This window comes from Ochlerotatus camptorhynchus, unplaced genomic scaffold (assembly GCF_037179485.1).
Source record: "Ochlerotatus camptorhynchus isolate MF236.1 unplaced genomic scaffold, CSIRO-AGI_Acam_v1.1 ptg000771l, whole genome shotgun sequence".
Lineage (NCBI taxonomy): Eukaryota > Metazoa > Arthropoda > Insecta > Diptera > Culicidae > Ochlerotatus > Ochlerotatus camptorhynchus.
Window position 1 is genome coordinate 152,831 of NW_027041238.1, and position 18,381 is coordinate 171,211.

The following is an 18,381-nucleotide window of genomic DNA, read 5'->3' on the forward strand; positions in this document are numbered from 1 at the left end:
TAACGGAGGCCAGCAGCGTTTCAGTTCACTTTGGCCCGGGGAGTGGTACCAGGTGCGCATACAAACTACCGCGAGTGTCTAACGGTAAGTCGAGTGAGGTTTATAACGTATTTGGAACGGTCTTCACTAATGTCCAACGGTTCCCTAATGTCACAATGGCGCTTTACTGTGCCAATCACTGACCGTCCATGCACTCGCGTCGTACCAGTACGAATTTGTTCCAAACCGTGGACCGAATAAAAGTAAATACCACACTATTACCTCACTCGACGGATTGATCAGCCCTTGGCGAGCGTGTGGTGACACCAGTCGATCACTGACCTTAGGATCTAAATTGGAAATAACTTTTCGAAACGCAGTCACGTGTAATTTGTGACAAGCCGCGACGTCACTCCTCCGGGCAAACACACTATATAAGAGACCGTGCTTTTGTCCCCAGAATCCTTATATAGGTTTTCGGGGATTGCTATCAATAATAGAAGCCCATACACAATGCTGCATACGTGGCATCTCGGTGTCTCCTCTTCGATTACGGGTTGACAGCAAAAAACAATTTTATTTTCATAGGTTGGTATTGCGGACATTTAAAATTTAAATTTAAATTTTATAGCAAACGCTAAATTCCCTAATCCTATATTTTAATTCGATTTTACTACAAACTATAAACAAAAATAGTAACAAAACTAATTAACTAATGCAAAATATATACAAAACCGCAAAATACCAACCTAGGGCTACTAGACATAAAACATTCATCTCTCAAACACATAACGTGGAGTATATACAGACAAATCTTTTATACCTAGACATTTACTAACAATTTTAATTATTTACAATATATACAATTTTTCAATGCTAAGTGCCCCAGTAATAAGAGCACGATTGTAACCGTGAAATGGTTGGTAACAGGTTCTGGGCCAATTAACGGTGAATTGGATCCTAATTTTGCGAGATCGTCTTCCCTTTTATTCCCTTCAATGCCACAGTGTCCAAGAACCCAATATAAGTTTACTGAGTTCTGTTTGCACAGCTGTCGCAACAAGAAAATACATTCCCAGACAATCTTTGATGTACATGACTTTCAGAAAAAATACAGATATTTGCACATCTATATTTTCACCGACTTCCCAATCCGAACGCAACATTTCACATACGTTGAAGGGAGTGTCATAATTGTCCTCTGGTTTCATCCAGTCTCCATTCATACTCATCACTGGTCCTCTTTGGAAGTATTGTAAAATGCTTAGGTGATCAACCAGGTCACCAGGCATGACTTTTTTAGACCTTTTGAGCCTTAGATCACTTTTTTCCGCTTCTAGTTGCACGTATTCATGCAAGGGTAGTAGATTGAGAATTGTATCTAACGCTTTTGATGGGGTGCTGCGCATCGCACCCGTTATAGCAATACATGCTAGACGTTGTAGTTTTGCAAGCTTTCTCTGTGTGGTAGCCTCTTTCGTTTTTGGCCACCACACTAACGAAGCATAAGTTATTTTTGGACGGATTACTGATGTGTAAATCCACATTGTCATTGTTGGTTTCAAACCCCATTTTCTACCAACAATTTTGGAGCATAACCACAGGGCACTGGTTGCTTTGTTGATCACAGAATCAATCTGAGCATTCCAATTCGACTTGGCATCCAGTATAACTCCTAGGTATTTGACCTGTTCACTAAGACGGATCTGTTCTTCTCCAAGCTTGAACTCCTTTAGGCCCTCCTTAATACACCAATATTGGGTAAACTTTAGAGCTTGTTGCATTCTTTCTGAAATGATACCGTCAAACTTTCCTCTAACTACGATGACTATATCAACCGCAAAGCCCACAACTTCGAACCTTTCGCCTCTAGGCTTTTTAGAAGATCATCTACAACTAAAGACCACATTAGTGGTGAGAGGACTCCTCCTTGAGGACTGCCTCTCGTTGCCTTTACTGTTATAGATGAGCTTCCCAGACCAGAAGTGACTTTTCTTTTTGCAAGCATACCAACGGCTTTACTTCCCTTCCGAAGGAAGGCGTGATTAGAGAATTTATGCCTCAGAACATCCCGGCGGGGCCGACTGGGATTGAACCCAGGCCTGCTGGGGTGAGAGGTAATCACGCTTACCACTACACCACCGGCGTCACTCTGCTGCATAATCTCGATCGGTTTTTTTTTCATAATGATTATTTGGTAGGCTTATTGTCTTTTGGAGCTAAACGGAGCGAAGGGATTGATACATATTTTGCAATAGTATTATCATCTTGATTTTTTTTTTCAACAAACTATTTTTTTTCTCTTCCAATCTCCTTTTCTTCTCCATCGATTCGTATGTCGCAAGATCCGTCCAATGTTCTGCCGTCAGTTCTGGTTACGACTGTTGTGCTCTGGTCTCCGGGGTCACCATGTCAGAAGTCCCCAAACCGTAACGAGAAACAGAATACGGTCGCAAAAAGTCCTGCCCGGAAGTTGTATGACCACAGTTGTTGAAGTTGTTAACGAAACCACACTGCTGCGTAATAGATGACGAGCCATATGTGAAGGCTGACTTCAACCAGAATCCAGGAAACCTGTATGTGACTCCCAAGGATAAGTGTGATGTTCCTGAGAACCTCCGGACACAGAAGATGTAAAAATTCGCCAAGAAGTTCTTAATTTGGGAAGCGATTTGTACTTGCGGAAAGCGGAGTACACCTTTCGTTACGGAAGTGTATCTCCAAAAGCGGATTCTCCTTCTCCTGCAGGCTCATGACGGTCCGACGATCTTCTGGCCGGATTTGGCATCATGCCACTACACGAAGGACGTGCTAGGGTGGTATAAGGCGAATGATGTTGATTTCGTGCTGAAAGATCTGAACTCCCCAAACACTCCAGAACTGCACCCAATAGAAAAATACTGAGTCATTATTAAGGGGCACCTTCTAAAACGACCTAAAGTGGTGAAGAATGTAGAAGAAATGAAGAAAGCATGGGTTAATATGCAAAAAAAAAACTGTCAATTCTGAGGTCGTGCAGAACCTTATGGCTGGGATTAAGGCCAAGGTTCACGCATGCGGATACAAAGGCGAAATAAATTAAATGAATGATGCCAAAACTAACTTTAATTGTTTCTTCTAAGTCCCTGAAAATTTGGTGATAATCGTTTAAAAACTTGTGTTGAGAATTAATTTTGTGAGTGCGGGTTTTAAACGGTACACCCTTTATTTGCTGTTTTGTTTTGATTCTGCGTTCCGTTTCTCATCATTCCATTTCGCTGCACTTCATTTCTAAATAAATGTCTTTTTTTTATCTATTTCTTTTTCTTTTATGGAATTCTTAATCGCGTTAACTTTACGGAGCTGATTAAATCAATGTAGTTTGAGCAATTTTTAGTTTGCACGGTGTGCATATTAGCGGGGTTCATACTTAAAAGTGTTCAGATTTAGAACGGTCAGATTACCAAGGGGTCCACGGTATTCCTCTTCTAATTGCGGAAATTAAGCGAGGAGGGAATCTCCTTTTCCACATCCATTTAAATACCTCCCACACCTTTATACATATTCTTTCCTTCTACAATTAAGCTTTTAGCGAGTAGTTGAAGATGCTAATTTCAAATAACAGACTAAAGTGGTAATTTTTATACGATAGATGGAGGAGATGAAAGTCTAGAGTTGATAGTTCCGTTAGAGTACGGCAGTGTGAAAATTGCATATAGATAGTAGATTGCGAGCTAGGACAACTTTTAAGGAAGGTACAAATCGGTTTTTTCATTTCTCTTTACCAAACTCCCCCTTTGGAGAGGGATGGTTAGGGGTCCCCCCCCCCCCGCCACTACTGGCAAAAAAGAGATGAACGCCGACCAACTCAAGTACCAACGATGTGTTTGAAACAGTTCTACCGATTTTAACCGCACTTCAGTTGTTATTTGAAGGAAGGCTTCCAGTCGTAGGTTTGGAAATTGCAGCTATTGTTTACCCCTACCACGGTATGTGATTCTGTCATCGTCGACTTGACTATCTCGAGGGGACACGGTTGGGGTAGGTGCTGCTACTGTTCCTTTCGACCAATGACAGTAATTGATTAACAGACTAAATTGGTAATTATTATACGATAGATGAGGAGATAAAAGTATAGAGTAGATAGTTCCGTTAGAGTACGGCAGTGTGAAAATTGTATATAGAGAGTAGAAAGCGAGCAAGGCCAACTTTAGGAAGGTACAAATCGATTTGATCATCTAGCCAGTGGTGGCGGGGGGAATACCTCTCACCATCACCACGTATCCTGCCAATTTATTGTACTTCTTCAAAATATACTTTGTAATATTTCGGCACATACTCGTATTCTGGCACATACTGGAATCTGTGGGAAGAAGTTTTATGCATACATGTTTAATATTCAATTGATGTGTGAAATACTTCATTCTTACATAAATTAGCTAATAATCTATAAATACAGAATTCTTCAATACACTTAGTAAATAATAAGTATAAATTGCGTTTTGCTGATCCTCTACGCTATGCCTTTTTTTTGCAAGTTGCATGTACCTCATTGATTATCACAATCAAATCTGTGAAGGTTTTAAAATATTTCACCTTGGTTTTTTTTGAGGAAAAGTGTTTTGAAATTTAAATAAGTCGGTGTTGGATACTGAAAATATAAAAAAAAACTGATTCGTTTCAAAACATATTCAGTTAAAATGATTTTATTTTATTTTTATTTCAGAGTCGAAATGCCATATGGCAGTTATTTTTGGTTCCGAAATCATTAACACATCTCAAACAATGTGGTGCCGGTAGTGTAGTGGTAAGTGTGATTGCCTATCACTCCAAAAGGCCTGGGTTCAACCCCAGTAGGCAACGCCGGGATTTTCTGAGGCATAAAATCTCTGATCACGCCATCCTTTGGAAGGGAAGTAAAGCTGTTGGTCCCCGGCTTATGTCTACGGAAAACAAGATCGACGGAAAATAAATCAAGAAAAAATAATTCTGTTCGCGTTACACAAAATTACTGATAGACAAGAATAAATCCTCACTTTTTCGCTTGCTCCTTTTTGTCTGAATCTTTTATTCTTATAAAAGAGATTTAAAACCTAAACAAACCCGGCTGTATGAACTTTAGATCCCATGCATTAATTATGTCACGCTTAATCGAGCAATAAATTACCCACTCCCCCTATCGTGACGTTTTTTCTATACCTAATGCATTGCTTGTTACAAAATCTTAGAGGAGGCGGGCCCACTTAGAGCGTGACATAATATATGCATCAACCTTTATTGAAGATATGGTTTGAAAAAATTTAGGTTAAGTGCCGTGTTAATAGATAATCATTGAATTTAGCAGTTAGAAGTTAGTCTCTCTATCTCGCTTATTCCAATTCTAACTAGCACACTTCAATTTGATGCTCAATATAGCTTCTTAATTGAACATCAGTAAAATTGTTCTAACACGCTCGTTAAGTGGCGTAATTATTTTTTTGCAGAATAGCTGTTCTGAAACGCAGAAGTTCCACTTTTCTATGAATTGCTCGTAAAATTTCATTACTTTTAGAAATGTTATATCAAACCCCACTGAGTCCCGTAATGTGAATAGATCACCTTTACGTGGTACGTTTCGGAATGTAAGATCTACCACCGATTCCTGGGCCTGACTACTTTGAACTAGGGAATTTAACGGCGCCGATGGTGTAGTGGTAAGCGTGATTACCTCTCACCCCAGCAGGCCTTGGTTCAATCCCAGTCGGCGCCGCCGGGATGTTCTGAGGCATAACATCTCTGGTCACGCCTTCCTTCGGATGGGAAGTAAAGCCGTTGGTCCCCGGTTCATGAGTTGATGGGTCGATAGGTAGGGTCCAGGTGTGGGAGCTGCCTTCCTGGCACGTCGGTAGCATTGGTGCTCAGCACGGAAAACAAGATCGACGGAAAAAACAAAGCAAAGAAAAAAAAAAAAAAAACTAGGGAATTTGTCAGTAATCAAAGGAACACACCTTAGTCGTTGTTACTTTTTATGCCTTGTTAATACTGATAAGTCCTCGGGTTGCATGGATCTTGAAACAAGGAAACAATTAGATAGTTAGCCTTCATTTTTGTGATTCCTAATCTTCTATTCGTTTTTTCCTAGTTTGAAATGATTAAGACTATCTTTTTAATAAGATCTGATGATGTGATGCTTTTATGTCATTATTGGAGTCATTTCTAAATTTTTCTGCTATAGAATCATTGACAAAGGGGCGCGCCTTTGGAGGGTGCTCTCAATCTTCGAAGGGTATAAATAACGGGACCTTTCAATTAGAATCAATTCCTTGTGATGAAGGAACAAATGATAACGGTATCAAAACCATCATCATTTCTCAATGCGTGATGGAGTAATACCAACCGGTGGAAACTAACGATTTTAAATTGGCTCACTACTTGACTAGCCTATTGGTCCCAAGCAAATCGATTAACGTACCCCATTCCAGTATAAATTCCAGTACTACACTATGTTTGTTTTGATTCACTATGAATGTTTGACAGACAAAATGAGGGGTTCGTGGATTTTCCTATGTTTCGAGGTGTACATCGATTAGCTTGGGACCGAAGAGAGTACCAGAGCTGAGCCAAAAAGTTGAGCACGTTTCTTCGGGACCTTTTGGTCTTAGAGTTACCTCTATGGTAATACAACATGCACTAAACTAAGGGCACGAGATATACTACAATAGATTAAATTACTGGTCGCAGTGGTTTTATGTTCCAAACAGAGGAAAAATAAATCCTGACTAAAAAAAAACTTGATAGATGGCTTCAACCCCTAAAACATAAAAAAATTACAAAGAATAGAGTTGGCTGGAAATGCTAACATGAAGCTTTAGTGTGATGATTTATTAGCTAGAGAATGATCTTTTAGAAGAGGGTAGGTGGATAGTTCCGTTAGAGTACGGCAGTATGAAAATTGAATAGAAGTTGAAAATGAGCGAAGGGCCATTAAAGCGACAGTTTTCAAGATAAATCGTTAACTTCGCGTATGAAGTAACATAAAAAACATTTTGAATACAAAGAATATATTTTCGAGTAAAACGATTTATAACTTTTAAATTTAAATGTATTTCGTCTACTACTTGCAGACCTTATCAGTGCCAAGTACTCAACATTATACACAGCAAAAAATCGATCAATGTAATTCAAGCTGATGTATGAAATAATGATGTAATAGAAAAAAGCAGATACAATATTACATCAATGGACGTAATTTTGTTCGCAAAATTGATGTACATCGTACAATGTAATATTACATAACCGGCGGAATAATCTCTGTGCAGCTGTTTGGATGTAATATTCAACAAAAAAATTTTTCTGTGCAGTTTGGATGTTATACTCAACAACTTTTTTTTCTGTGTAGATACTATATATCCATAGATAAGCGGAGGCACAAAAAGTTGTTTTGACCACCATGGAAAATTAATGATCTTACTGGCATCCGTGAAAAAAGTTCGTGCAATCATAGAGCTCTTCGTTGTGCAGTTTTGTTTTGTTTCGTACGTAAAAGTTCAAAATGAAGTGCAAAGCAAATGTTTGTTTCGATGAATGGTTTGCTTTATCTTTCCTTCTTCCGTTGTCCGCGAAATAGATCGGAATGTGGAGTGTGGAAAGCGTATTGTGCTCATAATATTACAATAATTCTAGCTCAAACAACACCATGATGGCGTCATGCTCGTTTGTCTACACTAACTGACAGTTCGTTTACCTACATTATACACGGCGAATGAGAACGACCCAAATTTGAGTTTAGTTCACTCACAACCACCAAAAGTGCAGGAACTCAGCGATGAGTAAAATTTGTCTCTAATTAAACGTTACTTCACATGAGAATCAAGCGTATACAGAGCATCACTGTTTTAAGGAATCAGTGATGTCTAATAAACGCTGAATAATCAAACATGTTATCGTATAAACTCTGTTACAACTCATATAAGTCGAATAAAAGCTTTTCTCGACATACCTTAAGAACACCAAGTAGTTCAATGTTGTGGTTGAATAAATTCTCCAGATTTGTGTGAACAAAGCCTGAACAGAAGTTATTATTTAAAATAGTACCAGTACTATTAAACATGCAGTTGAATAAAATGGTCAAGAAGTCGTTTCTTCCATAGACGATTGTTTGTTGGGTATCCTCGTTGATCGATTCTCTTCATCGACTTTCTCTTTGGTCTACCACGGCAACATAAATGGAACGGAAAGTTTGAAGAAACTTCCGTTGAGCGATGGATGATATTTTTGGAGAAAGTTGAAAGATTCTTCCAAGGTAAGTTGGAAAAAAATATTCCGGGAGATGCTGCAAGAAACTTCCATGCAAAGTCGGACACAACTTTCGATAGAAATCATAATAATCCTTTCGAAGAAGTGGGCCCAAATCTTTTTTTCCCCTTGATTTGTTTTCTGTGCTGAGCACCAATGCTAAAGACGCCAGGGAGGTAGCTCCCACACCTGGACCCTTCCTTTTGATCCATCAACTCATGAACCTGAGACCAACGGCTTTATTTCCCGAAGGAAGGCGTGATCAGAGATGTTATGCCTCATGACATCCCGGCGGCGCCGAGTCTGATTGATGCTTGGGTGAGAGGCAATCACGCGTTGTAGGGAAAATTTACAAGTTGTAGGGAAAATTTACAAAACAAAATATTAAAATGTATTGAAATATGTTTAAGTCGACCGGCAAATTATCTCGAGAAAAGCCATCAGCTGTTTTCTGACTACCGGGTAGCCAGAAATGGTCGGGAAATGAAACACTCTGCCCAGGTAAGCCGAGAAAATTTTCATCCCGGAGATTACCTCGACCGGTAGGAATCGATCCTGCCACCTCTGGTTTAGTAATACTATTTGAGGCCCTTTACGTTGAAGTTCAAATCTTATCCCCGCACAAGTCACGAATGGAATGGCTTCAATTGAGTTAATGTGACTTTTTTTTTCATTAATTGAATGTTCAACACACACACACTGCCCAACAAAACACCGTACCGAATTGTGCGAGATAGTACAGATACTGCAGTACCGGTACCTTCCGTTGGAGATGTTCTCCATCATCATCGCCGCACACTAAATGCTGCACTGGGCTGACCTCGCCGCAATGCGGCCGCAGGACGAACGTATTAATGTCCTGCTCCGAGCGGTAATAATTCAGCACCATCATGTTGGCGTACACACCACACCACCACACCGTACATACCAAAAATCTGAATCAAGTTCCAGCCAAATGGATTGCTGATCTGCTTCCAGCAAAAGTAGTTTTTACTGACCAACCAGCAATCTAAACATTTTTGCTGGAAGCTCAGTAATATGCATGATCTGTCAAATATGGGATCAAATATTCCACATTCCCGAGGCATTTTTTTTTTAGAATCAAGAAGTGCTTTTTTAACAATATTATATTGCTCATGCTTGTGAAATTCACTACGAATCAGTAAGTAAGAGCATTTACATTATCACTACGTGAATTTAACTAGGTTTATTATTTTGATTTCAGCTAAAATCCTTGCGAGAAGTGCTTCTGAATCTTTGAGATGTGTTATTGCAATGTGAAAAAAACACATGGATTATTGTTCTATCAAGCAATTAAGATAAAAATTTGATTCACCTAATAAACGAACTATACCTATACCTAGATTATATTTATATTAAACTCTTAATTTGACACAATCTTTAGAAAAACAAATAAAATTGCTGGTGATTCAGTAAAATATTTATTATGCAGTTTTGCTGAACAAACCAGTGAAATATTGCTGGTTTTGCAGCAATGAGCTGTCAAATGAGATGCAAGATGTTTTACTGGTCGTTCAGTAATAATATTTTGCTAGCTCGGCAAAATCCAGCAAAATTGGCTGGTTTACGGCAATAAAAAATGGGTGTGTAGATGTAGTACGCGTACGCTAAAAATCAGTAACATGAAATATTTTTCTGAACGTTCCAGTAAACTGTATGAAACGTCAAAATCAGGCCAAAATCTATCATTCGCTCCTTCACGATTTATGGTTATTTTTATTTTCAAGTAGCGTTCGACTAGTCGATTAGATTAATTAACAAAATATGGAAATTATATAAAAAGAGCTTTTGTCATGAAGTAAGTTATACTAAACTACCCAGCCCAGTGGCAGGCGCGTAGGCTTCATGTTATACCGTGACAGCGGGCCCAGAACAGCAAAATAAACGATTTGAGCCCGGGACATGCTGCTTACTGTCAAACGCTGCTGTTAGTATAGGCCTTGTCACTGGCCTGAAACTACCTTAGCAACCTGAATTAAGTTGAAAAACTTTCGTTTTTCTCTGAAATTTACAGTTTTCTTCATTCGTAAACTTAACCGTAAACGTCGTAAACGTCTCCTAAGTAAAGAAACAACAACAACAAAAATAACTCACACAGGATGGCCCATCATAGCTTCTTCAAGACATGATTTTTGACGTAGAACTACGTCTTTGTTGACTATACTGGGGTACAAATCAAAAAATATGTGTGGTGAAATAGTGTTAGGTTTTGAACGAGGGGCGATCAACTTCATAAATCTGGAGTCCTTTTTGATTGGGTCGTATGTAACATTTTTGTCAATCAGAGAGACGGGGTGTTTTGTTTTGATGAACAAAAAAATGTTTCTATTTTCAATTAAATGAATAATTCATTCATAATTCCCATTAACTAACATCTCAGAAGTGTTGCTATCAACTGAGTAAGGTATTGATAACGTTCCTGTTGAAAAACAAACGTTTTTTAACCAATCAATATTATACGACCTTTTGCATGCCGTGTTTTTACATTCGACCGTGTGCTTTTTAGCGGTTAAAAAAATGTATTATTTTGAGTAATTACTCACGAAAAGCGTAGTTATCATTTTAAAGACCACCCACAACCATTTTAGATTGAATATTTGCTAAATTTTCACTTTTATTAGGCAAAAACAACAGGTCTTATGTACAGTTTTTACGCTTCTGTCAACTTTGTTACATACGACGATTGACACCCCCATAGAAGTTAGGTGTCGTATGTAACATTGAGCTATGTTTTGGTCAGTTGACACATACGACGAATAGTTTTTTGATGAAAAAATGAAACAGAAATGAGGTAGTGGGCCCAAATTTTACCTTTAGAAAGAGTAATCAGAGTAGTGTCTAGTAGCATTAAAATGTCAATTTGTTTACGTTTGTTACATACGACCCAATCAAAAAGGACTCCTGAAATCAGCTGAATTGTAAATACACACTTCGGAAAATACACAAAAAAAACGTAAATGCGTACACGCTGAAACTAAAATACCATATTAAAAATACTCAAAAATACATCGAAAATACTTTGTATACGAAAAATACGTTTCATAATGAATTTAATACACCTTATTACAAAAATACACAAAACTTTCAAATACATATATACGGAAAAATACAAAATACATCTTTTCAAGTCGGATAGATGAATCGAAAATACTGAAGTTGACAGCCCCTCGGTTTTGAACGCCTGTAACTTTGTCATTCATAAATTAAATTAAAATCCAAATACGCCAATCGATAGGATATTACTTAACGAATCTGCTGAAATAAATAATTTTCCAATTTTTGATCAAAACACTTTTGAAAAATGCGCAAATGATAATTTTATCACTGTTTTCATGAACTAAACGTTTTCCCCAAACCCAGTCATCATAAACAAATACCACCTGGTTGCACATCATTCTGCTTGAACCTGAAAAGATAAAAAACAGCGCTGCTTTCCTGACTATGTTTATTACCACTTCGGACGGCGTGGCACTAGGTCCTGCAGCAAGCAGGACCAAGTCAGCGGCAAAATGGGGATCACGGCGTGATCATGACCATCACAATGAAGAATGAGACTTTATGTATGTAAAATCTCCTCCCCCCCCTTAACAACAACCCGAAAAATACATGGACTTTGACGATCACTGTTTTCCGGGAAATAAATTTTAAGCAAACCACAATTAGGGGTTCTTCATTAACTACGTAGACATTTTTTGGGATTCTTGACCCCCCCCCCCTCCCCCTGCGTAGACAATTGTCCATACAATTTTTTTAATTTTTATGGGCTGTGGATAATTGCCAACCCTCTTCCCCTTAAACTCTGTCTACGTACTTTATGAACAGCCCCTTATAACTAAAAACAATTTTTTACACGTAAAGCCAAAATTTAAAAAAAAAATGCTTGAGATGAGACATACATTCGATGAATTACTAACAACTGACTGTAAAACAAATTAAGGACCATGGCATGATTCTGGATACAAAACTCTCTTTCAAGCAGCACATCTCGCACGCCGTCGACAAAGCTTCCAGAATCCTAGGGTTTATCTTCAGGATTGGCAAAGACTGCACGGATATCTACTGCCTTAAATCGTTGTACTGCTCCTTGTCTCGCTCCATATTAGAATACTGCTCGGTTGTCTGGACTCCTCACTACAACAACGGTGTCGAAAGAGTTGAGTCTGTTCAGCGACGGTTCCTGAGATATGCGCTACGTAAACTGCCGTGGACGGATCCCTTCCGATTGCCTAGCTACGAAAGTCGTTTGCAACTTATCCATCTGGAGCGCCTGTCGGTCCGAAGAGATACAGCAAGGGCATTGCTAATTGCGGATATTTTTTAAGGACGCACCGATTGCACTTTTCTCCTTGAGCAAATTGACATCAAGGTTCAACCCCGATCCCTACGGAATAATTCAATGCTGCGCCGGCCCATACAGTGAACTAATTATAGCATGTTCGGCAAGGAATCAAAAATATCTCCAAATGACAAAATAACAAGCGATCAACGAACCGAATAATAACGCTATGTCAGAAGTGGAAAGCAATAATGATATAATCTTCACCGTTCTTTTTCATGACAAGCAGCCCGTGCGACACAACTCATTCGGGGCGGTTCTTCTGAAAACGAGCAAATTGTTGGCAAGCTGCTTCACGAAGTAAAGCCGAAGATGATACACGTGTGTTAATTGGAATTTTTTTGTTATGTCTTTTCCCGATTTTAGTTCGTTTTTTTCTAGATCAGTTTATTTTGTTTAGTAATGTTCCGTTTTTTTACGAGATGACTATCTATGTACTTATTGATGTTTTGTTTTAGTACTTTTCATGTTTAGTTTAAGTTACATCATTGGCCTGTTTGGCCTGTTGATGTTCAGTCATATAAATAAATATCTCGTACCTCTATATCTAGATAAACATTTCAATAGGTCCTATCTGCATTGATCGATTCTCTTCACCGACTTTCTCTTTCATCAATAACTCAGCTGCAAAACCTTTCCCTGTTGTATTTGACGTATATGTATGCAATAGATTAACATCCAAAGTCCATCCTTTTTTTTACATATTCTTCACAAAAGAAACTTTCTTCCCCGCCCCATTCATAAAAAACGGAGGGAAATCCTGTCAGGTGCGGTTGCACATCTTTCTGCTTGAACCTAAAAAGATATAAAACAGCACTGCTATCGTGCCTCTGCCCATTACCGGTTCGGACGGCGTGGCACTTGGTCCTGCAGCAAGCAGGACCAAGTCAGCGAATAAAGGTGGATCACGGCGTCTTTATACATGCAATGACGACATGGTGAATTCACTCAGTGTGGCTTCCTGCATCATACACGGAACGAAAACATCAGCAATATTTCGACTGATTATTGTATTGCTCGAGCCCTTTTCAGATGAATTCGTCATCCACATGACTGTCCTCCAAACAAAGGATGATATTTATTCGAAAATTGTCTGTAAAACAAACAGGGGTCAGAGGACAACAATTTAAGGAAAGGATGACTTGCAAATGCTTTAGATTAGATTATTATTTCGGTTGTTTACATTTCCATATTGAATAGCCATGAACAGCCATTCATCATGGATACAAAAATTACTTGTTGGTAGCGGAAACTTTCTCCACCACGAAATAGACAATCACACTTAAAACTTTTCGTCGAGATTCCAACAGCCGAGACTCAGCTAACAAATATCATTTTATTGAGATATCAGCTAACAAACAGATATTTTGCATATATGTCAGCAAAAGTAAATGCCGAAGTAATCGGCTGTTGGAGATTTTACCGAGTTAGTGTGATCTACGGTTTCCACGCTTTACCAATGTTCATACCACCTCTGATAGCGATGGCAATGCTTCCACCTCGTTTGTCTGCTCAGAGCAGCAAATGACGTACGAATACCAAATGCATTTAAATTTAAGATGACTAACATTCTGCAGAGAGCATTACGCATTTCAACTGAAGGCTCTATCCCTTCTGATAACAATGTTCATCCTGTATTCGAGAGGAAAATCATCAATAACCGCCATCCGGTTGTAGCTATCATTCAAGAAGGCGATTTCGATGTTTCCATTTGAATGGTCTGAGGTTTCATTCGAACAGAGGACGATGGTTGATACAGTGTACGTCACAACAAAAACGATAATGTTGAGGGTTGTGGACAACAAAAACGATAATGTTGAGTATACGTTTATGTGCAATCGTTGGAAAAAGTAGTGCATGATGTTGTTGGCCATGGTGAGTGGCGCTAGTGTGGGGGAAAATCACGCCGATAGCACTGCTGCTGCAGCTGCTGATGACGACCGGAAATCACACTGTTCGGCGAGACCGGATGGAATTCGATTTTGAAATTTGTGTTAGGGAAAGCGCTTTTTGCAGGCAATCGGGGATAATTTTGATCACCATAGCAACAGTTGGACATTTGTGTAATTTTAATAGTGACTTATTGAAAATTGATAAAGTGTTAAATTTAGAAGATTCTTTGAAAAATTTCCAGTTGATTGGCTTGTTTAGAATGAAAATTCATCTACTATTGACAAAGTTCGACAAAGTTCGTAACGCTATCGATTTTAGTTCTTTGAAATTGCACCCCAATATGTTGCCGAAAGACGTAATCCTACGTAAAAATATTGATCGTAAAAAAATAGTAGGAGTATTCACATAGCGCATCGTAAACGTATACACCCTCGTAAATGCGTAAACTACCATTACACTTCATGACGCTGGTATTTTTATAACAGTGTACATATGCTTACGATGCGCGTAGTGAATAACCCTAGTATATCAAATTATATTTGCAGCAACTGTTTAAAATCTAGAGTTGTGTTATTCCATATGTCAGTTCTAAAATATTCTCTTTTTTTATTACAGATATGGCATTCAGCTGGCACAGGCGCTTACTAAACTTGTAATGCAAAGAGGGTACGTGCCGTTTGTTGTGATAAGACCCGAGAACGACGCTTCCCGTGGTCTTTATACTAAGCTAGGATTCAGGAAAGCATTTGAAAGCGTTAGAGGAACATTCAAACCATACATTTACAACGTGGAAGATGACAAGGAAAACGAAGAGAATAAAAATCAAGATTCAAACTGTGACAGGGAGAAAAAGAACTGTTGAGCAAAGCAAAAAACAAACAATATCTATTTATCTTCTGCGCACGTATATTTATAGCTAGCGTATTTCAAATGCAATCAATAAACAATTTGCTTGATTGAATAATATCCAGTTTACATTCCGGTGTACATAATTTTAAACTGTCGGTATAGTTAAAAACCTAAATAATCCACTCTCGTTATGTACATTAAACATAGTTTCGGAAGCAGTACCATAGAGGTAACTCTAAGACCAGAAGCTCTCGAAGAAACGTGCGGTCCCAAGCTAATCAATGCACCCCTCGAAACATAGGAAAATCTATAAACCCCTCTTTCTATCTGTCACACTTTCATATAGAATCAAAACAAACATAGTGTAGTACTAGAATTTCGACAAGAATGGGGTCCGTTAATCGACTTGCTAGTGACTAATAGCTATGTCCTCATCCGTGTATGTTGCAACAAAGCAGGCAAGCAATATATCATTATCCTTCTACCACTCGGATCGAGCTTTGTTACAGAGCGAGTTTGTCATGGTAGTCGTAGCAACCGTTTTGTCTGTATCGTTGGTTGCTTTATGTGTTTGTATTCGCTGATGTTCGGTGCAATCGGTGGTTTACTGAGACTCTTCAATAGGGTCTCCGCACTGTTTGATTTTGACCTGACTCGCCAGCTGCTTCACCGGAGGTTTAGTTCGTTTTTTTCTAGATCATCAATAGATCAATACGAAACTAACGATTTTAAATTGGCTCACTACTTGACTAGCCTATTGGTCCCAAGCAAACGATTAACGTTCCCCATTCTAGTCGAAATTCTAGTACTACGCAATGTTTGTTTTGATTCGCTATGAAAGTTTGACAGATAAAATGAGGGGTTATTGGTTTTCTTATGTTTCGAGGGGTGAATCGATTAGCTTGGGACCGAAGAGAGTACCAGAGCTGAGCCAAAAAGTTGAGCACGTTATTTCGGGACCTTCTAGTCTTAGAGTTATCAATACGAAACTAACGATTTTAAATTGGCTCACTACTTGACTAGCCTATTGGTCCCAAGCAAACGATTAATGTTCCCCATTCTAGTCGAAATTCTAGTACTACGCAATGTTTGTTTTGATTCGCTATGAAAGTTTGACAGATAAAATGAGGGGTTATTGGTTTTCTTATGTTTCGAGGGGTGAATCGATTAGCTTGGGACCGAAGAGAGTACCAGAGCTGAGCCAAAAAGTTAAGCACGTTATTTCGGGACCTTCTAGTCTTAGAGTTACCTCTATGCTAATAGGCTAGTCAAGTAGTGTGCCAATTTAAAATCGTTAATCGGTTGGTAGTACGCTGTAATCGCACAATGATACGCTATACAGCGTACTACTTCTGACACTATGTTCAACGTACAGAACGAGAGTAAAAACGATTGTCGCTAGTGGGCTATTCTGGGTTTCAAATGTACCGATAATATGACCTATCTTATTGCAGTATATCTTCACTGGTCCATTAAATTTCATCCAAAATCCGAACTGTCAAATTCACACACACATAAAATCTGTATGAATATGGACCAACAACATTCTTGTCGAAATTTACAACTGGTAACATTTAGGATAATTTTTATGGTGAATCATTTCCTGGGTAGTTTTGATTAACGAACTTTTGCATGAAAAACTTAAAAATTATCCATAAAAATTCAGAAAACTTTTCCAAAATATACTAGATTTTCATTTACCGGTGCTGAGAGCCTTTCTCGTACCTTTTCTTAAATCCTTTTCTCGTTTTTTATTTCGCTAATGTTAGATTCTAGCCACTTCCTCTAGGCTACATGTTCAGGTGTGACCCGGGTAGGTACCCATAATTCATCATGTTTCAGAACATCACACCATGGTTCCCTCTCAGGCCATTCATAACAAAAATGACATCAAGAAAATCGTGTTTCCTGCTCGTCATGATGTGGTCTTATAGCGAATTTGTTTATTATCGGGGTTGTAACCAAGGGTTGCGAATCCGAGCTTATTGCAAGTGCAAACCTCAACCTGAGGTAGATTTTAAAAACAAACGATCAAACTTACGTTTGTCATAAAACAAGTAGACCCGATCCAGGTTGGAACTGAATAATAAACAAACTCACTATTAGATATATATTTCAAAGTGTATTAGGGTATAGTCGTATAGTGCAACTCCATCGTAATCGCCCATTTCCTTTCAATCGAGCAGAAAACATCAATAATGTTAATGTTGCACAACTGAATAATACCAACAATCAATACGAAACTAACTATTTTAAATTGGCTCACTACTTGACTAGCCCATTGGTCCCAAGCAAACGATTAACGTACCCCATTCTAGTCGAAATTCTACTACAACACAATGCTTGTTTTGATTCGCTATGAAAGTTTGACAGATAAAATGTATTTATTTATTGATTTATTCGTCAATCAATCAAATCGTAGACTACATATTAACATTAGGACTTATGTTCTATGACTTCGCAGGGTTCTGAAATATATTTCATTCCCACTAAAAAAACTTATCAAAATCTAACCCCCTTAAGTACTCTGTGAGCTTGACTTTTTTACCTATGGAATGAGTATTTAAGGGGGTTAGATTTTGATAAGTTCTTTAGTGGGAATGACACTGATGAAGACTGCACATTGTAGTCGAAATACGTATCTGTCATGGATAGCAAAATTAATTAAGTGGAATTAAATGAAAGATAACCTTTTTTGCTGTTTTATTTAAGCATTCCGCTAACAACCCAATTTCATTACTTCATTATGATGGCTTTGGGATTTTCCTTATTAAAGAGTTGCATAGATTTTTCTCCTTTAGTTTACTTAAATCTTTGGTTTTTATTAGTTAGGTAGGTTCCGATTCAAAACATTGTAGTTTCATTTTTATACCTGTGATCTTGACTTTTTTACCTATGGGATGAGTACTTAAGGTGGTTAGATTTTGATAAGTTCTTTAGGGGGAATGACACTGATGAAGACTGCACATTGTAGTCGAAATACGTATGTGTCATGGATACCAAAATGAATTAAGTGGAATTAAATGGAAGATAACCTTTTTTTGCTGTTC

At 38.3% G+C, this 18,381-nt stretch overlaps 1 protein-coding gene across 1 annotated transcript in view; it reads left to right on the plus strand.

The window, feature by feature from the left end:
- LOC135714984 (uncharacterized) overlaps positions 1-15,457 on the plus strand; it is a 101,996-nt gene extending 86,539 nt beyond the window's left edge. Inside the window, exon 5 of the mRNA XM_065238388.1 lies at positions 15,098-15,457. Within this exon, the coding sequence (XP_065094460.1) occupies positions 15,098-15,344 (247 nt within the window). The 3' untranslated portion in view covers positions 15,345-15,457. The remainder of the gene's footprint in view (positions 1-15,097) is intronic.
- The last annotated feature ends 2,924 nt before the right edge of the window (positions 15,458-18,381 follow it).